Source organism: Panthera uncia (genome assembly GCF_023721935.1).
Source record: "Panthera uncia isolate 11264 chromosome E2 unlocalized genomic scaffold, Puncia_PCG_1.0 HiC_scaffold_19, whole genome shotgun sequence".
NCBI lineage: Eukaryota > Metazoa > Chordata > Mammalia > Carnivora > Felidae > Panthera > Panthera uncia.
The window spans coordinates 12615582-12639747 of NW_026057588.1; the positions used below are offsets into that span (position 1 = coordinate 12615582).

The window sequence follows — 24166 nt, forward strand, 5'->3', positions numbered from 1 at the left end:
AATCAGACTGTTTGGCGAGGGCACCTTGAATTGGTGAGGGCACCTATTCAAGAGCAGGATTCTCTGAGGAGAGGACCTGTAAGCCAAGTCCTGGACAAGAAGTGGAAACGAGCCATGTCTGCGGTGGGAGGAGTGAGTCCTAAAGAGAGGTGGTGTTTGTATATGAATCAGGTGGTGAGGGCACAAAGGGTCAGCCCGGCTGTAGCATGACAGATGAGGGAGAAGTAACTTCAGGTACAGCTGGAGGGCCAGGCGAAGACCGTATTTGTTCATTCAACAACTATTTACAGAGTTCCTGCCAAGTGGCTGGAGTGCAGTGGTTAAGGCCGTTTAGGAAGGCAGACTGCTTCAGCTCTGCTATTCACTCACTGTGTGACCTTGAGGTTTCATCTGCAGTTTCCTTATCAAACAAGGGAGCCATCCTAAGATTCTATGTTGCAAAGGGCTGTTCTGAGGACTAAGGGGGTTGCTGGGAGCGATCAGTCCAAGACACCAGGCACTTCGCTGGGCTGCAGTGGTGGGGAGGAGACACAGTCCCTGCCCTTAGCATAGTGAGGGGCTCTCTGTCACCTCAGGAATTTGGACTTCATGTTGATGGCAGAGCAGAACCCCTGACTTGTTTCCAACAAGGGAGTGGCATGGTCAAAGCTGTTTCAGAAAGATCACTTTGGGTGCACGGTAAAGGTTTACATTTAAGGGAGACTCAAAACTTGGGATCATGGGGCACCTGGGTGGCTCAGTCGGTTGAGCGTCTGACTTCGGCTCAGGTCATGATCTCACAGCTTGTGAGTTCAGGCCCCGCATCGGGCTCTGTGCTAACAGCTTAGAGCCAGGAGCCTGCTTTGAATTCTGTGTCTCCCTCTCTCTCTGCCCCTAACCCACTCGCATTCTGTCTCTGTCTCTCTCAAAAGTTAAAAAAACAAAGACCAACAAAAAAAAACCTTGGGATCAGATGGCAGACTAAACCAAAGTAAGTACAAGGTCGGGTTCCTAATATAAAAGCACAAGACATGGTATTCTTTCCCTCTTGAATGGGGAGACCGCTTTGGGACTCGTCCTTTGAGAAGCAGCGAGAACTCCTTTCCCTAAGTGGCTTCCTCAACACCATTCTCAGTGACCACAGGACACAGCTCTATACGATCCTTATCTGCTCATTTTTAAGTGCCCACAGAGGTCAAGACCACGCAGGGCAGACACACAAACATCTGCCAAACTGAATCCTGCAGCAGGATCCCTGCTGTGTCTTCCCACCAGAGCCAGAGTGTCCCAGGTCATCTTTCCTCTAACATGGAGATGAACATCCTGGGGGTCAGCCTTCCTTCCGGCCACCAGCTTCACTAGGGGAACTCGCCATATTGTACACAAACCAGCACCCTCAAATGATGAATCCACCACCAATGGGGCCATCGGTCCAAGAGGCAAGTGTGGTTGTGTCACTCCTGCTAGAACACCCTGGTGCCCATCCAGGGTCTCAAACCTCAAAGTCATCACACCTGGTGTTATTCAGAGCCCACCAGTTCTGCAGCCTCATCTCTCACATGTCGTGTCGTCCCCAGGGCTCCAAGTACAACGTTCCTTACGGTTCTACCGTTCTCTCTGCCTGGCAGCCATTCTGTCCTGTTTTGTGAAGGCTGACAACTTGAGATCTAATGCTAATGTGCTCCCCCGGGTTCCCTCAGGTCACTGCATTTTCGTATCTGCTCCAACCCCTCACACTTTAAAAAAGTTATGGCACCATTTGAAAAAAGAAAAACTGCACACAGAATCTTTAATATCGAAGTTGAGGGGTACCTGGTTGAATGATTTAGTTGTAGTCAAGAGTCAAGGCCTATAGTTCCAAACTGCCACATGCTCACAGAACCTCACACCTGGATGGGACAGAGTCTGGCAGATGCTGCCACACACTGATGACATGTTAAAATTCTACAACCTCTTTGGAGTGCAGTCTCGGTGGCAGCCATCAAAATTTAAAAATACACCCCTGACCCAGAAATTACACTTTCAGGAATAAACACTGCAGGTAGATTCCTACCAGAATGCAAAGATTTATGTGCAAATCACCCACCCCAGCACTGCCAGCTGTGCTCCAAGGGGAAGTGGGAGAGACTACAGAATGGAGAAACTCCATGTACAGAAATACAAAAAGATCCCCAAGATACTCTGTCTGGTACACGGGAAAAGGACAGGCTGTCACCGTACCATGGACTCTCCCGGCGAATAGCTTTCTGGTCCATCAACAGGACACTGGCTAAATGAGCGCAGGGTAAATTGATGTCTGCATCAGAAGACTAGGCCGCCACCAAATAAAATGGGGAGAAACTAACCAAATGTCTGATGGTTGAGGATGGGAGATCCACACAATGAAAAAACACCCTGCTGAAACCCCTTTCACCACATGTGAAAAAACAAAGTCTTCTAGGTAGTGATACGAAAAAAGTTCTAAGATAAATAAGCAAAAACCAATGCAGGATGACATGTATGATATACCACCTTTTGTGTAAAAGAAGAAATACGACAATCATCTTTCTTGTATTAGGTACCTGCAGGTTCCTGTACAGGGAGGGTAAACGTGAACGAACAACGGGCAGAGAGGGAAGGTCTGAAGACAACTTTACACGCAAATCTTTTGATATATATCTCTTAATATCTTTGGGAACCACAGGAATTCATTAACTATTCAAAAATGTTTTCAGAGGCACCCGGGTGGCTCAGTCGGTTAAGCATCTGACTCTTGGTTTTGGCTCAGGTCATGATCTCACAGTTCATGGGTTCGAGGCCCATATCAGGCTCTGTGCTGCTGGGGTGGGGCCAGCTTGGGATTCTTTCTCTCCCTCTCTGTCTGCCCCTCCCCCACTCACTCTCTCTCCCTCTCTCAAAATAAATAAATAATAAAAAACTTTTTAAAAAGTTTTTCATTGAGCCAGATCTATATTCTCTGTGTGGAGGGGAAAAGAGAGCCAAGATTTACTGTTAAATGGGGGGAAAAAAGCAAGGTTTAAAGTAGTTTGTAGCATTTAAACATGGTTAATTTTTGTTTAAGAAAACATGTTTTTTTTTTATTAAAAAGAGAATGAAGTCACAAAAGATAGAAGACTGGGAAACTGTTTCAAACTTAAAAGGCCTAACAAGAGAATACAATCCATGATCCTGGACTGGATCCTGGACCAGGAACAAAATTGCTGTAAAGGATATCGTTGGGACAACAGACGAAATTTAAGTGTGGACTGTGGAGTAGATAATGGCATTACATCAGCATTAAATTTGACAACTGTACTGTGGTGGATACAGCAGCTTTATTCTTAGGAAATGCACGCTGAAGAGTTAAGGACTAAAGACATAATGCTGGCACCCCACTTTCAAAGGGGTCAGATGCAAATCATACACACATACATGTATATTTGAAAACTGGTCAAAGTAAATCGGCAAATGTTAGAATCTGGGCAAGGCTGAGCTTTCTTACGGCTTTTCTTTAAGTCAGAAATTTCTCTTAAAGTGACACTGAAGGAAAAAAGAAAGAGTACATGTGTACACACGAGAGGGAGGAAGGGAGAACAGACTAAGAGGAAGTGCCCAGGGGGCCACCCCAGCTGGTGCCTCACCTGACACACTTTACCACATCTAGAACTCCTACTGAAACACTGTTGAGTGGTATTTACTGAGCACTTACTATGCTCCAAGCATCATTAGGAGTGCTGCTAACAGGTTGGCTTAATGAGCCCACACAGAGTTCTGAGGTAGGTGTGAAGTTCCTTATGGAGAGCACAGCTGCCATGCAGGGAGGCCGCTGCCCGGGGCTGTGAGCAGGCGAGCAGGAGCTGGGTCTAGGGAGTCTGGCCTGAGCCGGCAGCACCATCGAGTGTCAGTCACTGTTGTCAGCGGACAGCAGTGTTGGAGAGCAGTGCAGCCAGCCTATCTCTTGTTTTATTTTGCATGCACCCCTGCCCTTCTAGAAGACTGCACTGTAGGAAGACGGTTCAACCAGCATGAGGTGAAAGGAGAGGTTCTGGGATGAGATGATGCCACAGTGGGGCAAGAGCCAATAGCAAAGGCTACTGAGCAGCAGAGCAAGACAAGAAATCCCTGGGTTTGTTTAGAAAACGTCCCTCTGAGGGGCTCCTGGGTGGCTCAGTCGGTTTAGCATCCAACTTTGGCTCAGGTCACGGTCCATGAGTTTGAGCTCGAGACAGGCTCTGTGCTGACAGCTCAGAGCCTGGAGCCTGTTTCTGATTCTGTGTCTCCCTCTCTCTCTCTCCCTCTCCCCCACTCACACTCTCTCTCAAAAATAAACAAACATTGAAAAAATTTTTAGAAAATGTCCCTCTGGTATCTGGGATTGGAGGAAGGCTGTGCACACCTGATGTCCCCAAACCTCTCCAGGGTGCCATCTGACAGCTTCGCGCGAAAGACCAGAGGGGGCGGAATGGCAGAATTTTGCACAAAATGACAGTCAACGTTCCAGTCTGGTAAAGAAAGACAAAGAGCCATAGCAAAAGAGGCTGGACATGAGGCAGACAATCACCAGAGGTATTCTGGGAACGAAGTCTGCAAGTCCAGCTGACAGGACCAACGTTTGGTTCTGCCAACCCCCACGGGCTGCCAGCACTCACCACAAAGCAGCCAATCACATCATTCTCTGCAAACTTGTCTCCATAGTTCTCGAACCGGCTGTTGGTGGACTTCTTCCCAGTGCCTCCGTAGCCATAGGAGAACGGCTCTTCGCCTGACGGAAGAAACAGGCAAAGGCAGATTAAACCCGCCATGGTCACTACGTCTGCCACATACTTCTAAAGAAAAAAGAGTCAGTTTCATTACTAGTTTCGCTGAACAGTTGCTTTTGTGGGGAAAAGTGAGGAAGGTTCTGCTGAAAGGAAGGCCCTCATCATGCAGAACTCTGAGGGCCTGGAGGGTTGAGGGGTGGAGTCTGGGAGTGGGAGCTGAACTGAACTGCACAAAGAGAAGGAGAATCTGAAAAGAGGGAGGAGGGAGAGAGGGCGAAGGCAGGCTGTACACAGAGAAGTGACCTTCCAAGTGGCACTCAACATTCAGTCAAGTATTACTAATGGCATCAATTTTTGGTGTCAGCGCGTCTGGGGCAGAAATCAGGAAAGGGGCTGGGTTTTGCTTCTGGAGACTGTGAGGTCTAACCGTTAGGAAAGGTGCTGGATCTCCTCAGGCCACAGAACCAGGGGCTGAAGCAGTGTGAGATTCCAAGGGCCCTGCCTGACACCTGGGTTGTACAGAGACCCTTGGCCAGGAAACCAAGGAACATTCTACCAGAAAAGAAGGTGCCAACAGACGTGAATTCTGGGCCCAGCTCTTCTGTACACCAGCTGTTGGCCTTGGACAACTGACCATTCTGGGCTCTGGATCTTTACCTGTACCACCTACCCACCACTGACATCCAAAAACAGAGACAAAGATAAAATAGGAGCCTGAAATAAAGGGTGTGAACATCTATCAAAATGAAACTGTCCACTCCTTTTGACCTAGCATTTCTACTAGAAGGATCAGGCTTACGTGAACAATCAGATCATACACGTGGACAACTCAAGAGTTTACCAGCAAAAAATTGCAATCAACTTAACAGATCTACACATCACTTAAGGAAAATTACGCAGTGGTCAGAAAGCTGTACTTATTTAAGGGGCGGTCGGGGTCAGTTGGTCAAGCGTCCAACTCTTGATTTTGGCTCAGGTCATGATCTCATGGTTCATGAGTTTGAGCTCCGCGTCAGGATCTGTGCCAACAGCGGGGAGCCTACGTGGGATTCTCTCACCCTCTCTCTCTGCACCTGTCCTGCTCGTTCATGCATGCATTCGTGCATTCTCTCTCAAAATAAATAAACATTGTTAAAAAAAAAAAAAAAAGTTATACCTATCTATAAAAACATGCCCAGCATACACTAAGTAGGAAAAAGAAATCAGGCCACAAAACGGTATGCATAGTGTGACCCAGTTTGAGATATACAAAGAACAAAAGAATTATCCAGAAGACTGTAGATAAAAATGTTAATGTTGGCTCTTATCTCACAAGTTTAGGAGGATTTTCATCTTCCCCAACTTGTGTGGCCTGAATTGTTACAAAGAGCACACATTATTTTCATAATCAGAAGGTTTATATGACCAAAGCAGAAAATCTCAGCATTGGTCATGGAAATCACTCACTTGGGGCCACAATGTCACTGAGGCCTGGAGGCCTGTGAAAATTCAAAACCTCTCAATGAGCGGCCCCTGCCTCTCTGCCAACCAGCCCCAATGCTCTCTGCTTCCCTTTTTACTCTGGGTCTGGCTCTGGACAGAAAACCCCAGACAGAACTTAACAGGGTTTGAGGAACTTATTTTCAGCATGGTTTGAAGACAGAAGACAACTGATCTTTTAAGAAAAGGATCAGCTCTCTAAGGAGAACTTTGGACCATCTCCTAAAAGATGAAGACTAAATTTTTCATAGGAAAGCTAATAGGATTATGGTCCTTCCAGCTGAATCCTGTATGCCTAAAGACTGTGTGCTCCAGCCTAGGCTAGTCGTGTTCTGAGTCCCACGCTGGGAAGAGAAACTTAGGAAGTTTGAGAATCCAGGAATAGAGACACATTGCTGTACTCTCTGGACTGCTAGGCTGACGTCCCCTTACCCAGCTGGGTGCTGCAGGAGTCCAGGGACCAGCCAATACGGACAACGTGTGGGTCGGGCTCTGTGGAAGGAAGGTGCTTCACGGAGATTTCCTCATTGATCTGGGGACAAAGAATAAGAAGGCTCAGAACTGGTGCCCAGAGGCTTGCAGGTTACAAGGCAACACGAGAGGGAAGAAGCACACAGGCATTAAAAATCAGCAATGGCTTTTGTTGCTGGGGAAAAGGTGTTTAAGTGCTCTGAAAGGCCTATTGCGCTGAAAGGCTCAGGAAATTACAGAGCCACAGAGATAGGTATTTCAAAAGTACAGTTAATTTTAAATTTTAACATGCTACAGAGAAAACAGGGACTGTCATATTTAGTGTAGAAGGATAAACTGGCACAGTGTCTTTGGAGGGCAATTTAGCAACCTCTATCAAAACTGCAAATGCAGGGGCGCCTGGGTGGCTCAGTCGGTTGAATATCCAACTCTGGATTCCAGCTCAAGTCATGATCTCACATTTCGTGGGATCGAGCTCCACATTAGGTTCTGTGCTGTCAGAGCAGGGCTGTTTGGGATTCTCTGTCTCCCTTTCCCTGATCCTCCCCACGCTCTCTCTCTCAAAAATAAACTTAAAAAAAAAAGGGGAGTGGGTGGGTGGGGATGCTGCAAATGCATCTACTCTGTAACGCAGCAATTCAACTTCCAGTTAACCCTACAGATGCAATCAGAGGTGTTATGTGTGAACACACGACACACACAGAAGAATATTCAGTGACACTGTTTATGTTAAAAACTCCAAAAACCCACCAACAAGACACTGGCCATGTTATGGCACATCCATGTCACAGAACAGATGAAGCGGTCAGAAAGAGTGAAGTAGGGTTGACGTACTGCTATGGAATATGCTGTCCAAAACACAGTATTAAGTAAGAAGCAGAAAGAATAAAAGGTGCCTTCTGATGTAACCTTAGAGGTTAGACTGCCTAACAACCGTATCTATGTTAGTCGGTGGTTTCTGTGAAGTTAACCTATTTTCTTGACTTTCGGATGCACATTTTTCCATCTTGCTGTTCCAAAATCCAGACAGATCTTACAACCGATGTGGGAAGCAAGCACTCTGTCAGTTTAATCGGCAGCGTTTCTCTATGAGCAGCACATGAAATAGTACGCAACTCACAATCAACAGACTTAATCAGAAACGAGAACACTGGCAGCTTGCCCTGTTAAAAAACGGGGATAACTACCTATTTCAGGACGGTATGGTGAGGATTAATGGAGATACCCGTGCAAGGCACTTGGCATGTATCTAGCTTGTGCAAACGGTTCTGTAGATACTAGCGGTCAGTTAAGTTTGGCTACCCCAAGGACATGCAAGAAATCACTAACATGTAAGTTACCTCTGGAGGGTAGGATGGGCACCAGGGGGATCGGAGCCTAACTTCTGCTTTTTTTACCCTACACTCTCCTGTACCATCTCAATTTCCATTGACCACGACTGTGTGCTTTTTTCATAAACAGAACCTGACCTGGACTATGGAGAGATGATGGTAGAGGATGGCCTGGTAGGTCCTGGTAGAGGATCAGCCCTGGTGGCAGGACCGAGCTTTGCCCAGCTCTCCTTCTACCCTCTCTAACTGGCAGGGTCCATGTCCACACTTTCTAGCTCATTTTTCTTCCAAACTACTCCTTTTCCCAATTCTACAAACGTGTCATACCTAGTGAGGTTGGCTATATAATACCTGGGTCAAATCTCACCAAGGAAAAATCAGCTCAACAAAGCAATGTACAATTGGCTTGCTTTTCCGATGCGGTGTTTAGCGATGACATAGTTCTCCTGAGTCCATCGTGCTTTTTTTTTTTTTGCTTGGATACACAGTCCAATTAAATCTCAATTAAATCTCTTTTGCCATCGTGGCTCTGACCGAAGTGGCTGATGACAGGCTAATTCCAAAGGATGGACCTGGTTTCTGTCCCTGACCCTTCTGTTGCTCCCACTCACCTTCATCTCAAAGCACACACGGCCCCTTCTGACTCCATAGCTGGCACGGGCTCCTGACCACAGGTAGGCAAAGCCTTCAATCGTGAGAGGGTAGCCACTACTCCGGTCTCGGGCCACCTTGAAGTGGAGGTCACAGTTATCTGTAGAGGAAAAAGCCAGGAGTTGGCTGGTGTTTTAAAGGTTCCCAAAAGAGGCACAGGCAAAGATAAGTTCCCTGAGAGTGTTAACCAGAGTACACAAGCCGACGCATCATGAGGGTAGGTGCACGAGAAACCAGCTGCACTGCCTAACCATTCTCCTGTTTGGGAACAAGGCTCCAGACTATGCAAACGGGCCTCTGCACAGGATCAGCGCAGCCATTATGCACAGGAATTGGGTTCTTCACCTCGCTGGGTTCCAAGGATGGCCGTCAGGGGAACCCCCCCAAATTGTACACAAACGCACTTTACAGGAATGTACATTTGCTAGGGAGAGGATCCATATCCTCATCATGTTCAAGGGATTTAGCATTTTTAAAAAGGTGAATCCCACAGCCACTCACTTTAACCATTTCCGTGTGCTAGCTCAGTTTGGGAGTCAGACTCCTGCTGCCAACAGCTGCACAAACATCTGACCCGGCTCCTCACTTGCCACCCAGGCACTGCTGTGCAGGTGCACCACAGGCTCCCACCTCCTCTTCGGGCCTTGGACTCTCCTGCTGTAGCTCTGACTCTTCCCACTCTTCAAGGGGCTGGTCAGGCCACTAAGAAAGTCTTTCCTGACCACCCTATCCAGCAGGCTGGCTCTTTTCCCTCAAGGCTGAGAGTCATAGCCTGTACATTCCCCATCTGATCAGTTGCTGCTTCACTGATCACTGCCACCCAATATTAAAAAAAAAAAAGTTTAGCTTTACTCTAGGTACATGGTCTTTGAGATCCTGTGATAGACAGGACTGTGTACAAGATATCTTTCTCTCTTCCAAAATATATAGGCGCTGCTCTAGAAGCACAAGCTGAGTAGAGAAATACGTGACTTGCTGTGCAGTTTCTGCTCTGCTGAAAAGTACAGTGTTCTCAGACCTGATCGACTTCTTCCTAAAGTCAGATTTGCAGGTTCTACCACTGAGATCCAGTCTGAGGAGGGGCAGGACCTTTATCACCATCACCCCTCGGATTCAGATGCAGTCTAGGGGAAGCCACTTATCCAGCAGAAAGAAACTGGAGGACGGACAGCGAGGCGGGCCAGGTTAAGCCTCAGAGGACAAGGTGGCATTGGTTTCACCAGGAACGTGAGCAGCTGATGGAAACTGGGGAACTGGTTGTCAAAGAGTTAAGTTTCCCCAGGTGCACTCAGGTTCCCTTCCTGATTAGACGACAAGTCCCTGGGCGTTCAGGGTTTTCCAGATTGCCCCTGCACCCATTCTGATGAGTGTCAGTGAAAATCCTCTGAGGTATTAGGGCAGCATTATGCCTCCCTGAAGAGAAGATCAGAGAAACAGAATGATCCTGCCCAGGATCCCAGCTAGAGCTGAGAGGAGGTCTTCGGTCTCTGAAACAGCAACCTCACTCGAGAGCCCGGTTTCTCATATCCGACTTTCCCAATACTGACTGGAGGGTAGAATCAGATGGGCACCCCAAGGACTCACATGTGTCGATGGCAACAAGGGTGTCATCAAAGTCATCTTCATCCTCTTCAGCAGGAGGCTGAGGAGAGCGGCCCCTGTGTCAGAAAAAGGGGTTAAGTCACATGAGAACAGCTGGATGAGCATGGAGGAAGGGAAATGAAGGTTCTGTTGGAATTGACAAGTGGCCTCCAGACTGCTTCCTGGATTTTGATTTCTTCTCACGGAGGTTAGCAAAACAACTCTGCAACCCTACATCCTTGCAACGACAGCAAGGACTGTTAACTCCTAGGGTGAGGATGGAGACTAGAGAGGGCACACTCTCTCCAGAGGGCCAGCCTGTTCAAAGACAACTCCTCTCTCACACCCCGAGATTCTGACCCATGCCCTGTGCATGTTGGGAGCTGCCTCCATGATGGACTCTTAGCGATGGGCGGCACAGTAGCCCAGAAGGGGCTGGGCCAGGGAGGGGGAATGTGCAAAGGCTCAGATAAAACCCAGTAATCACAATCTGCCCACATCTTCCTAAGACTCCACATCTGCAAGTATTTGAAATGACCCATTTTTTCAGTCTCTTTCCGTCAAGCGTCCTAAATTATGAATAAGACTCATCTCCTACCAAATCACTAAAAAGGGACTAATGTTAAAATACTGCTGGCTTCCAACTTACAGGAATAAAGGAAAGGCACAGAAGGATGGGATCTAATGCCCAGGGTCCTGTCTGGAACAGTCTGGACCTTGTCGACCATGTGCCCAGATCAGGTACCCCTGGCCCATCTGGGAGGCTTCCCTCTGGTGGAATGCCCTTCTGGCCCTGCCAGTCTAGGGCTAAGGCAGAGCCCTGTACAAAGAAGGACCTCATCACACAGTAAGTTCATCCGAGAAAGCTTTCCCTGACAGCCTCGAATCAGAGCAGGTATTTTTCCTCTGTTCCCCACAGGCAAGTACCCTAGGGCTCTGCTCAGTAGGAGGCATTGGGAGAAACTTGTAGGAGGTAGTTTCACATCCTACCTTTGGTTGAAGCCAAGAGACCCAGACCCTGTCTTAGAGGGTCACAAGGCAGCAAGGGGATAGAATCCACCAGGTGGGAAATAAAATGTGTCAGATGACCAGTCCAGACAAGTAGAGAAGTAATGGTCATTCCTAGTTTGCGTGACCAGAAAAGTCTTCATGCAAAAACTGAAGGGAGGGTGGGGGTGGGGGTGGGGGAACTGGGGCTGGGGCAAAGGGATAGGAAGGGCTTGTCAGGAAAGGAAAATAACCAGGGCAGAGAGGACACTCCCTCCTCTGACCTCCTGACCCACACCGTGACTACTGGTCTCACTAGGTTGTGGCTTACTCATGTGTCTGTCTCAGGCCCTATATTGGGATCAAAAGAAGGCAAAACCCACTGTCCAAACAAATCATCTCTGTGTCCCCAGTGTCCAGCCCAAGGGTAGGTATCTTGTGAAAGCAGCGGGAGTGTGACAATAGATAAATGAGTAGATAGATGGAAGGATGTGTTTGGGAAAAGGGTCAGGAAATAAATCTTTTCATCAAGGGATACTGAGCAGCCATTAAGAATAGGACACTGTGCAGGATGACGGGGCAGTGAGGCAAAGGACTGAAAAGGCAGGCTGGCATCTCACATGTGAAAGGCCAAGTATTTGGACTTTACCCTGTAGGTAATGAGAAGGGAGGAGCTGAGGAAGGAGCAAAAGTTTAGTAAAGCTGAATCTGGCAGTGAGTGCAGGGAGAACTGAGCAAACGTGTGAGGGCAGGTTGCTCTGCCCCCTTGGTTAATACAAAGGTCCCAGTGGGCACCAGGCTACAGACACAGAGACCTACTGGAAGAAGGGGGACTATCGCCTCACACACCCACCTCCTATCCTCTCGGTGCTCGAAGTACCCCCGTCCCCGGTTTTCTTCATAAGGCCTCTTGCGACTCTGGAATTGTTGTCTATCTGGTTTGAGTTGAGATGCTTCGGGTGGGAGGAAGCTGGTGGGTGCTTCTTGCTTCATCTCTGTCTTCATTTCTACTGTCAGGACAAAGCCAGGTGGTCAAGACACTTGGAAACTCCTTAGCTATCACTTTTCTGGTTCCTTTACCTCAGGATATGTTGGCAGGATCCTGACTACACTCACGATGGGCTGGGCACAGGCAGCTTGCTGGGTTCAACGGAAACCTGCCCAGGGAACCAAGAAGGCTGCACTGGAGAACAGGACCAAGGCAGAGGGAAGTCAGGGATGGTCAACGAGGCACATCTGCACTGCCAGTTGATGGGATGACAGATGTCAGCCAGATAACTCTCAGGCTTCATGTGGGAGAGGGGACTTCAGCACTGAATAAAGACCAGCTCTCTTAATAAGGTCCACCCAAAAGTGAATAGCTGCCTTTGGCTACTTTGCCAAAGGCCTCAGGAAAGTTGGCAGCTACCTTGGTCCGCAATGAGTGGGAGAGCCCTGGAGAGTTTCTAACATGGGGGCACCTGGGTGGCTCAGTCGGCTGAGCATTCGACTTTTAATTTCTGCTCAGGTCATGATCCCAGCATCGTGGGATCAAGCCCTGCATTGGGGTATACGCTGGGCATGGGGCCTGCTTAGGATTCCTTCTTTTCTTCTGCCCCTCTCCCTGGGTCATACTCTTTCTCTCTCTAGAAAAAATAAAGAAAATTTCTAAGATCCCTTTAAACTTTGAGATCCCATGATCCGACCTTCTCTAATTATTCCTCCCAGAGAATCTCTCTACCTCATTTCTTACAAAGCGTCGTCTGTCTGGAAAGGGAGGTGGGAAGGTTAATTCAACAGGACACTGTGGGCCCACAGCTAACTCCACTGGCTTCAGTCACTCTACCATAAAGCCCAGAATCATTCCAGAAGCGAGGGTCTGAACTTAAGCTGGCCTATAGGTGTGATGGCCTTATTAAGTCACACCACAAATAGAAATCCTGACTTTCTATTTGTGGTGTGACTTAATAATCCAAGCACCTAACAGAGAGCAAACTGTGGAAACCAGCGTCTATGCTGACACTGTGGATCACTCACATCTCCTCGTTTCAGCACTCAAGCCAAGACCACCTCGGATCCTTAGCCGTGGCATAGAGAGAAGGCTCCTGGGCACCCAGGGCAGGGACTGTGCTCCCCCATCTGGAGAGCCTCCATGCTTCCCAGCAGAGCTGAGCTTGCAAGAGGCCCTGATAAATGTCTGTTGTGGGGGTGCCTAGATGGCTCAGGTCATGATCTTGCAGTTCATGAGTTCAAGCCCCTCATCGGGCTCTACACTGACAGTGTGGAGCCTGCTTGGGATTCTCTGTCTCTCCCTCTTCTCTGCCCCTCCCCCTCTTGCAATCTTGATCTCTCTCTCAAAAATACATAAACAAACATTAAAAAAAAAAAAGTCTGTTGGTAACAGCACAGAAATGACTCTCCTTGGGCCAAATGATCCCACAAGTCTCACAGAGCCTGACACAAATCTGCAGTTTAACCTACATTAAAAGTAAAGTCCTGAGCCACCCACAAGAAATGTCTGGGGATTTCACTTTGTGGATGAACCAGAATGGAATTAGATAGAATCAACTACACAGAATCAACTTCACTAAGTACAGACACTAGGGCTATAACACAGTGACAGGAACACAAGACTGGGAGGCAGTTCTGGCTCCATCATTACTCAACAGTGGGACCCTGCTTTCTAAATGGTAGGACACAACTGGTTGGGAATGCTGCTTATTAACCAACAGCAGTGGCCCAGGCACCAGTTTCCTGGGTGCTAACCCCAGCTCTGTCATCAGATAAGCCACCTCCTCAGTCTGTAAAATGGGAGCAGAGAGCTGGGTTGCATCTGTGTTTCCCAAACTGACATTGCAAGAAACTTTGTTCGGCAAAGACATATTTATTCACATATTTGGGAAACCCTGGGTTTAAACAATGTGACACAGGTTTTTTTTCAGTCCAGGCCTTCTCAGAGCCTTTAATGCTCCCAGAGGTGGTATAGCACGTGCTGCATTTCCAGGTATGTTTTAGCCAAGGAACCCTTCCCCGGGAAGTCCCTAATGACATCTTCTGGAACAATATTCTTCAGAATGCAGAAACTACTAAATACTAAACTAGCTTTAGAAAGTCCTTATTAGATGGGGCACCTGGGTGGCTCAGTCGGTTAAGCTTCCAACTTTGGCTCAGGTCATGATCTCATGGTTGGTGAGTTTGAGCCTTACATCTGCTCTCTGCTGTCAGCACAGAGCCCGCTTTGGATCCTCTGTCTCCCTCTTTCTCTGCCCCTCCCCCGCTCACGTTCTCTCACTCTCTCCCCCTCAGAAATGAATAAACATTAAAAAATAAAAATAAAAAGTCCTTGCTGGATTCTACATTCTAAGACCTTAAATAAGACTCAAGTACTGTCCTCTGAGTCTAAACTCTCCAGGGTGTTGATACTAACATCTGAAAACAGATACCATGAAGACGCCCCTCTCTCAACACCCGGGAGCAGGATTAAGTTCTCTCCTTCAAAAGAACCTTTCCAGAGTGACAGACCCCAAATGGACCATCCAAGAAGAAGCTGCAAAATCTCTCTGGGAAGACGGCTCTAGGCAGAGGGTAAAGGCCACGTACAGATTCTAGCTCCTTTGAAAGAGATGTACAACGTGTACTTTCCCACCTGGGCGATAGGCCTGCTGCTGCTCCATTTCCAGAGGTCTCCTCTCGTAGCCAGACTCGTTCTCTTGCTTGATGACCTGGCTTTCATAGAATTGGTTTTGCCTGGTAATATTGTCCATGACATCTTAAAACAAGAAATGGCTAGTTAGAAAGGTGCTTCTTGGGACCAGAGGTGGGTTTTTGGTGCTACACAATGTCATTCTCAGTGGGGACAGTCTGCCAAAGGCTAAAAGGTGTGACAACCCCTTCAGATGGAACCTATCTGGGCAGTCAGCAGCCTCAACTGCCTAAGGACGTGCCCTCTTGTCCCTCAAATGATTGGCGATACATCTGTGACTGGGTTGTACAGAATCCCAACAAACAAAACCAACTGAGGCAGAACCGCTCTGGTTAAAGTGAGAAGATGGGAGGGTCAGAGAAAGTACCCAGCTTGATCTCACTCCCTAAGTCCCCACTCAAAGGCTGTGACAACTCTATTGGCAGCTGGGACTCCACGCAGCACAGTTTAAAAACCACCAGTCTAGCTGTCTTATGACGTGGTATGATGTGTAGGGAGCTGGCTTCAGGGCACGACCTTAAAAACTACTCAGGGCGCAAATCAGCCCGCTGCCCAGCCCAACTCACTGCACAGCCAACCCTCTTCAAGAATCTCTTCCACCCCACCATAGCTGCAAAGATAAAAAGTAACCATCCCAATTGACAGGGAAATGGGGGGTGGCGGAGGAACAGTTAGGAAAACAGGAGTTATGATAATAGTGGCCTTTAGACTCATTAGGGAGAAGTCATGAAATATATGGAGCTAGGTGGGAAGGGTTTCAAGGAGGTGTCTCATGGAATCAGACTAAGAACAGAAGCTCATTCTTATTATAAGAATATTATTAACTATTTGTGGAATGCACACTACATACCAGACCCTGGGTATAGCTTAGAATAAGCTTGCCTCACTGAAGCCTTCAGTTTTGTGAATAGGACATACATTAAACAAATACTTAAACACAAAAAGCAAATTCTAATTGCATTCAGGTTTACCAAGAAGTACCAGGAGTTAAGACAGGAACCCAGAAAGTAACAGAGAAGCCATTCCTGGGGTTGTTACAACATGTGAAAGTTCAGAGGTGAGACTAGAACCAGAGTAGCAAACCCAAGAAGAACCTTGCAGCCAAACCCAGAGAGAAGTCTGGAAACCTAGGACGAGCAGCAAGCAGGTTCTCTACCCCAGTGGCAAGCTCTGCTAGGTGCCTCTAGGGCCCTACTGGTAGCTGTGCCAGGACCGGCAGAACCACAGGGAAGGAGACTATTCTGCCACTTGCTAACTGATTGGATCCTTTCTCAGAGGACAAATACATCTGGGCACAAACCAGGTGCAGCCCAAAGGGAGGAAAGTAACGGATCACGTGATCTGCCACAGCTCTGTTTACCAGAGCCTGAAGGAAGGGTTGAAGTGGGGCATGAAAGGGGCTCAGAGGATTTTGTTGTAGGGGTTACAGGAAAAAGGAAGAAATAGATTATCTCCTTAACTGGAACACAGGGAGTGCCTTTCAAACTATTCGGTTTCTTCTGGGTTCTAAGCACAGTACTCTTCTTCCTACAAATACTCACATCTCTCTTTTCAAATATCTCTCCTGTGCCCACAAAGGCAGCCTCACCCCGGATGATTCTGGGGTCCTTCTCCACCCTTAAAACATCCACCTCCTATTGACACGCAAGCCCAGTGCTAAGCCTCCTACACATGTGACCTCATTCATAACAATCCTGGGGGGCATATTATTATCCCTGTTGTGCACGCAAGAAAACCAGGGCTCACAGAGGTGAACTGACTTGCCCAAGTCATAGACACACCTTTGGAACAAAGTCTGTCCAGAGTCTAGCAGTCCCTCTTCTGAGACACCTCTGGCCACTGGCCCTTCCTCCTAGGCATTCCTGCAGCATCTCTCCTGCCCTAGACATACACTCCTCCTTCCCTCACAGGTCTCTGCAAAGGAAGTATTCTTCCTGGCATGTGGGTCCCGGACAATCCCTAGGCTGCTCTCACTGCTAATTTATACTCAGGTCGCCCCCCTCCAGGACATCACATCTCTCACCAATAAGTCAGTAAGTACCCAATGCCAACCCAGTTTGTCTCTTCCGTCACCCTCTTGCTCTCCTCACTTGGCTAACCTCATGGCACCCTCTTTTCAGAGCAATACCACAAATGCTGTATGCCGGAGTCCTTTCTACTTACTCCTTAACTTCTCCAATCACCACTCCCCTGTCCTGCTAGAAAACCACGTTTTTCTAACTCCACATTTCCTACCTTCCATACTAGGGTCTTCTCTCTTGACAATCGCAGATCTACCCTGCCCCTCTTGTTCTGAGCCATACCTTCTGGCTCATGCAGTGGTTCCTTACTACACCCTGAGATCCCCCCATTCCCTGGGCACACAAATAACTGTTTCTGAGGACCAAGGAGCCCTCTCGTGGAGACACTCAGTCTCAGAAACACTACCCCCACTCCATCCTGAGACCTCTAGCCAAGTCAACAGGTTTTCTTTCTCTTTCCATTCTATACTCTCCCCTCTTCCACATATGCTAGACCACACGTACACTCCTGTCCTGGACAGAAGGATCCTCTATCCCCCAGATACCGCATTGACTTCAAACTCCATCAACTTGCTATCAGCCGCACCCCACCCCTAGCTACTTTTCTGTTCTTCAAACAATCAATACCGTTAATCCAAGACGACTCAGCAGTAGGCGCTGAATTACCTGTTCCCAGAATCCACCCAGCTCAAGATCTCTAGGTTCCTTGTCCAGCGAGGCATCCTTCCCTCCCTTGCCTGCCCCCAGAAATGGGGGTTTCCTTCTACCTCCTCTGGAAGCCAATCAGAAGATCCCCAGGTATCCTAGTACCAAATGCCCAAGTTGGCCGTGACTCAAGGTTGGCCTTCCAGCCCTGGATCTCAGAGTCCCCCAGGCCATCCTTAGACAGATGGGGGTCCCCACAGTCCAATCACATGGTAGTCTCCCACATCCCCTAAATGCTCACTAGCCAAATACCAGAACAACCCAGTCCATCAGATTTCCCCCTGGCCAGACACCAGTACCTCCACCTCACTAACCCATCCCAGTACCAAATATGAGAACTCCCCATACCCCACCCAGCACCAAACTCCAAGATCCTCTATTCTTAAAACTCTTCCAGCCCTAAAAACACGGCTCCCGACGTCCAGCCCACACGCTGGGCTAGCACAGCCCCAAAGCCCCCCCCCCCCCCCGGCTCCAAACCCTAATATCGTCATTTCCAAGACCCTCCTCGGCCCCCGGTTAGAAAACCTCTTGTTCTTCCGACTCTCTTCGGCTCCAGAAACCACGGCTTCCGGTCTCCGAGCCCCAGACTCCGGAATCCTCTACACCCCCGGGACCTTCCTCATCTCCGAAACCAAGAGCCCCCACTCCAGTATCTCTCCTGCACCGAATGCCAGGGTCCACCCTCCAGTCGTCCCGAGGCCCTGGGCCCTAGATGCTTTTCAGCGGCAGGTAGCAGGATCCCCCAATCCTCAGACCATCTCCCCGACCTCAGGCGCCGGACTCCCGCGTCCCACAGCCCTTCCTCGGCCCGGACTCTCCCCGACCCCCGCCCCGCGCACTCTCACAATGTCCGTCCGGCCCCGAGTAGCCGCCAGGCTCCGCGTGCGGCTGCAACCCGGACGGCGGTGGCTGCGCGGTCCCCTCCAGCTCGGAGCCCCCCTCGGTCTCGACCTCCTCGTTGTTGTGCCCGGGTCGCCCCGGTTCGTCGTCGGCCTCGAGCTCCCGCTCGTCGTCGGGCTCCTCGGCCTCCAGCGCCGCCTGCAGCCGCTCAGCAAGCTCGGCCTTGAGGCCGCGAGTGTCCAGGCCGCGGCGCTGCAGTTCCTCGCGAAGTTCGTTCACCTTCAGACGGCGCACATCCATGGCCCGGGCCCCCGGGGCGGCCCCCGAGCCCGGCCCGGCCTCCCAGGGCTCTGTCCCCCTTAAACCTTTCCTGTCAGGAGGCGAAGGGGGAAAAGGGGGGGGGGGGGGGCCCGCTCCAATGGCGGCGGCGGCTCAAAATGGCCGCCGCCGCCACCTCCCCCTCCTCCGTGGCCCCATGCGATGCAACACGGGTGCCAATTGGCCACCGCGTGGAGGCAACGGGCGCGGGCCGGGAGACTCAGCCAATCAGAGCGCGGCTTTCAAAAGAACGGCAATGAAAGGGCACCGTAGCACCCGGGGAGGAAGCGTTGGCCTACGTCGCTGCCGCCGCCGGAGCGGAGGGCGGGAAAAGGCGGGAGGCGGAGCACGCGGTGATTGGGTGGCCCCCGCGCGCCCGCTCCCGTAGGGTCAAATGAAGAAAAGGGAGTAAGGACTTAGCCCAATCAGCGATGCGATCTCAGAATGAACCTCCCTGCCCACCCCCCCACCCCCCGCCACTCACACATACACACTCTCGGCCTTTCCTGCGCGGTCCTTTCATCAAACTGGTGTCTCCTGTAACACATACCCTGATTGGTCTAGATCTCCCGCCCCTAGAGGAGTACAAGCGGATAAAAGCACTAGAACCAATCAAATGGAGGGTCGGCCGACCAACTCCCCCCTCTTCCTCCTTTCATGTTTGCCTTTAAGAAACCGGAAAGATGAATTCACGAAGGACCTGCCCCTTGCCGTTAGGGCGGTTTCAAAACAATCTGTCCACCAATTGCAATTATCGTTTTAACTCACTAAAGCTAGTACAGTTGGATAGCTTTAGGAAAAGCCAACCAGATTGGCTGTTCTTTGGCGGACGGCCTCACAAATGTCGCTGAAGAGGGAGGCCGAGGAGACAGAGATTAAGTAGATAAATTATCCTTAATCTGGAAGAAACTCAATTGACTACGAAAAGCAACCTTTTGACTTCAGAGAGTACCGGAGTTTTGAAAATAGAGGCTAGACCAACAACGGGAAAAAAGTTGTAAAGGAAATCGCACTCTCTTCCCTTTGATAGTTCATCTCAAGGGGCGCCTCTTTCCACTATCATAGATTCGCTGCAGTCTTTCTCTATGGTTGGCATCTTACGTGGAATGGGCGCTCTGCACGCGACCATAGAGACTTCCCCACCTCCGAAAGTTCTCGGGTCTGTACCCCAAATCTTCTGAGCTGCTGTTCAGTAGTTCTGGCTGTTTGGCGTCTGTACTGACAAGCTCGAACACATAGGTCCGTAGTTCAGCCTCACGCTACAAATGCAAACGCCACAGATTCAACAACGTCTACTGCTGCACCACCTGTCGCCTCTAACTCAAAAGACACAAAACTTCCGTGAAATACACAATCGTGCTACACAATGCAAACGCCCGCTGCCCACCGAGCCATACCGCAAGCCCACAAAAACCACACACCACCACCACCTCTACTTAGACAAAAGCACACACAACACAGATAAACAAATGGCCGTGAGTCAGATCAGATACATCCGTAAAGGGGATAATACACCCAACTGCAGTGTAGATGTGGCCACTAAGGTCCACACGGGCAGGAGGCATCAAATAATAAAGACACGGGACAGTTACACTACAAGCTGACAAGGCAACCTCGACACACAGCACCCACTCAGAAACGGGGCAGACACTCACGTGGGCCCGGAGGTTCCAGTCCAGACACCCCGCCCCTCGCCCACGTCCGACTTCCTCTCTCCTCCCAGCTTCCCACAATGATTTGTTCTGAAAAAGTTTGTGGCCCGGATTGAACTGTCCTCGGGTTCTCAGGAGCTGCCACCGGGGGGCGTCCGGGCGCTGCCAAGGGTTTCTTCATCTGCTGCCCGATAGACCCAGGAACGTGGGCATGCAAAGCACAGGGTGTTTGTCTTGGCAGCAATCCCTTTGTGCGCCCTCGCTGATCGGAGGTGTTCTGTGCCTGTGTTTCTATGTGAACCTGAACATTTGAGTCTGTGAGTACCTGTTGTACTCTCTAGGTATTTGTGCCACTTTATTCTGTAATCTGTTAGTCTAGTTTCTTCCTATTCCTGGTATCTGCCTTGCATATGTTTGCAAATATGTTTGTTATCTGTGTAATTTTGTATGTCTGTTACTCTGTGCGTCTGAATTTCAGTGTCTCTATTTGTGGCAAGGTATGCCTGAGTATGTCCTAATGGGTCTGTTACTTTGGGGTGAGGAGAAGAGTCTCTTTGTGACAGGAGTATCCACGTGCCTCTTCCTCACTAGGAAGGAGAGTCGGCATTTCTTTGTATGTCTTTTTGCCTATGCATATGCTCATTTCTACCCTCTTGATAAAGAGAGAACTTCTAGACCACCAAGCTCTTCTTTTTACTGATGGGGAAACTGAGTGGCCAGGGAGAGGGGCCACATGACAGCTGAGTGGAAACAAGAGGAGACAGAAGTGTGGTTATAAAGTTTTATGTGATCTGAGCCCCTCTGGAGGCACCAGAGTCCACACCTCTGTACAGGAGGCTTGAGGGATTGGCTCAGGGGGGGGCAGCATGGCCCAAAAGGAGGGAAATTGTCTCCTGGGGAAAGGAGGCATCCCTAATGCATTGCACAGGCTTGAGGGGAGGCATGCCCCCACATGAGGGGAGAAGGAAGCAGAGGTGGCTAAGAAAGGGAGAGTCGCACAGAAGAATACTGTAAGATTAGAATCTTGGAATCATACCTTGGAATTCTAGACCAGTACACCTTTAGAATCTTTGAACTTTTGAATCTTACAACTACAACGTTTGAATCTTAGAACTACAGTGCCTAGGAACTTAAGATTTAGAATTGTGGGTTCTTGGACCCTCAACTAAAACCCTAGAAAGGTGGAATGCAGCATTGAACCTCAAGGTATCCAACATTAGAAATGATTAAAACTTTGGTATCTAGCTAGTCACAACTAACTGTAGAGTTTTATACCTTAGTGCTGAGGGTCCAGAATCTTGGACCAATAGACTCTAGAGTACCTTGGAACATAGAACAGAACAACATTAGAATCTTTGAGTTTAATAATCTAGAATCTTGAAGCATATGGTCTAGAATCTTAGACACAGAGAATCTAGGTTCTTAGACTAAGTCTTAGAACATCACATCTTAGAACATTAGACCTTTGAACCTCCATCTTTAGACTCTTAGAACTTTTGAATTGTGCATTTCAACCTTAGATATTTAGGATCCAGAATCTCATAAGAGTTTCAAGGATCATGAAGCCTTAAAACTTATAATTAACCATTACTAGAAGCTTTGAACTTGAGAAGATAAAATCTGGAAGCCTTATGATGTAGAGTCTGATAAGCCAGAGAATTTACAGTCTAGGAGGCTTAGAACATCAGATTTTAGAACATTAGGCCTTAGAACCTCCAGGTCTAGAATTGTAGAATCTAGAATCTTATACCCTAAGAATTCAGAACCCTAGAAAAATAAAATCTAGAATCACAGAACCTTGGATCCTAGAACCAGAATCTTAGAGCTTAGAACCCAAAATCTTGTGGGCTTTATGAAGAATCCTAGAACCAGAAAAATCTAGAGCCATGGGCTCTCAGAGCCTTAGAATATAGACCTTGCAACTTCCATGTCTAGAACCTTAGCACTTTAGAATCAGAGACTTTGGGATTTTAGGTCCTTAGAGCCAAAGACTAATAGCATCTTTGAAACCTAGAACCTTTGAATCTAGACTCTTTAAACCTTAGAATCTAGAATCGTGGAATGCCAGACCTGGAAGGATCCTTAGGGATTGCAGTACAACCCCTTCCTTTTACACATGGGGACTCTAAGGCATGGAAAAAGGAGAGGATCTGTCTGGGATGGAAGTGGAATAGGTAGGAAGAGAAGGCTGTAGTTTGGGGTGAGGCCTGGAATGGAGAAATAGTTGATAGGGTAGGCTCCCCCAGTGGCAGTGCCTAGCTTGGGTCCTGAGAGGGAGTCCCAGGTAGAGGGTTGTCTTAGGCTCCATCCTCCTGCCCTGGGGGAGCTGGGGAGCTCCTTTCCGTGGGCAGAGTAGGGCCGGGGGCAGTAGAAGGGCAGAGGACATAGCGTCCAGCAGGATGGACCTCAGCCGCGGTGAGGCAACTGCAAGAATCCTTAGGGTCAGGCTGGGTTAGGGGGTCAGCTCCTCCAGCAGCTCCAAGTGGTTCAGGATGCCCCCCACCCTCATCCATGTTGACATAGAGGATCTCGTCGGGCTCCTGGGCAGGGGGCAGGGCCTTCAGGGTGTTCTCCAGATCCTCCCGAAGTTCTGAGAAGCTCGGCCGGTCCCGGGGGTTTAGCTCCCAGCACCGGGACATCAGGGCATACCTAGGGCAGCAAAGTGAAGGGTGGGAGACTGAGCAGGCACTCAGAAGGAGGGCATTCTGGGAGTTTGGGGTATTTCACGGGACTGGAAGGAACCATAGCAGTTTGGGGGCTTCTGTAGGGGATTTGGGAACTCTCAAGAGTTTCTGAGGGGAGTCCTAGGACACTCAGGAGCTGAAAAGGGTCTTGGGGAACCTCTCTGAGTATCGTGTGGTGTTCAGTGAGGGTTCGCTAGAGCAGACTTTGCCCTCAAAGCGCTGGATGAATGCTCTGCTTTTCTCTGTGCGCTGTAAGTTTCATAAACTGTAAGTTTCATAAACACTGTCCTAAAGGATCCTGGGGATATCTCAGAGGAGCCCCATGAGTTTGGAGAAGCCCCATATGGCAAACTGGAGGGTTGGCAGAGGGTCCTGAGGGGTGTTGAAGAGCATGTGGGGGAAGTATGGGTGCTCAGGAGTCTGAGGTGAATTAGAATTTGGGGAGAGTGGGGGGTCTCAGAGGCAGGGCCCCCAGGTAAGCTGGTGCAGTTATTCACTGCCCACAGATGCCCGGCCGAGGCGGCTGATCCAGCCTGCATTCCACACAGAAAGGCACCAGAGGAGAGGGCACCTTTTGCTAGTCTGCACCCTGTGAGCTAGCCCTAGTCTTGTGGGGCATTGGTGAGGAGGTGTGGGGGTTCCTCAACGGTCTGGGGGATTCTGTGCAGGTTTTAGAGGGTCGGGGCCATGTGGGGTGCTCAGGGCTTTTGGAGTGAAATCTGGGATTGGATTGGGGGTGGGGAGAGTCCTCAGGGTCCTCACAGTCCATCCAGACAGTCCACAGGCTGTTTCAGGCGGTTTCCCTGGCACAGGTAGTCGTAAATCTCGCTGTTCTCCACTCCTGGATATGGGGTTTGGCCTCGCGTGGCAATCTCCCACATCGTCACTCCAAAGGACCACTGTAGGGGGCAGAGGAGAGAGAGTTAGAGGGTCTCTCCTGCACAAAGACACCCCAATGCACAGGTACACCCACATTTACGTGCACATCTGTACACAGCTATTTCTGTGGGGGCATCACAGCTCTTCACCGAAACACTTTGGCA

The 24166-nt window shown here is 49.3% G+C and overlaps 2 protein-coding genes across 4 annotated transcripts in view; both read right to left on the reverse strand.

Moving 5' to 3' along the window:
* The window catches only part of HNRNPUL1 (heterogeneous nuclear ribonucleoprotein U like 1), a 35199-nt gene extending 16268 nt beyond the window's left edge, over positions 1–18931 (reverse strand). The window contains exons 1-7 of one of the 2 annotated variants that reach the window (XM_049621987.1): positions 18475–18931; positions 14844–14966; positions 12072–12228; positions 10235–10308; positions 8611–8750; positions 6630–6729; positions 4608–4720 (exon numbers count right to left, since the gene is read on the reverse strand). In XM_049621987.1, the coding sequence (XP_049477944.1) occupies positions 4608–4720; positions 6630–6729; positions 8611–8750; positions 10235–10308; positions 12072–12228; positions 14844–14966; positions 18475–18769 (1002 nt within the window). In that variant the 5' untranslated portion in view covers positions 18770–18931. The remainder of the gene's footprint in view (positions 1–4607; positions 4721–6629; positions 6730–8610; positions 8751–10234; positions 10309–12071; positions 12229–14843; positions 14967–18474) is intronic. The other variant, XM_049621988.1, reaches the window with a different exon arrangement.
* AXL (AXL receptor tyrosine kinase) overlaps positions 14844–24166 on the reverse strand; it is a 34771-nt gene continuing 25448 nt past the window's right edge. For both annotated transcript variants that reach the window (XM_049621986.1, XM_049621985.1), the window contains 3 exons: positions 23886–24022; positions 20443–23088; positions 14844–14966 (listed from right to left, as the gene is read on the reverse strand). In XM_049621986.1, the coding sequence (XP_049477943.1) occupies positions 22737–23088; positions 23886–24022 (489 nt within the window). In that variant the 3' untranslated portion in view covers positions 14844–14966; positions 20443–22736. The remainder of the gene's footprint in view (positions 14967–20442; positions 23089–23885; positions 24023–24166) is intronic.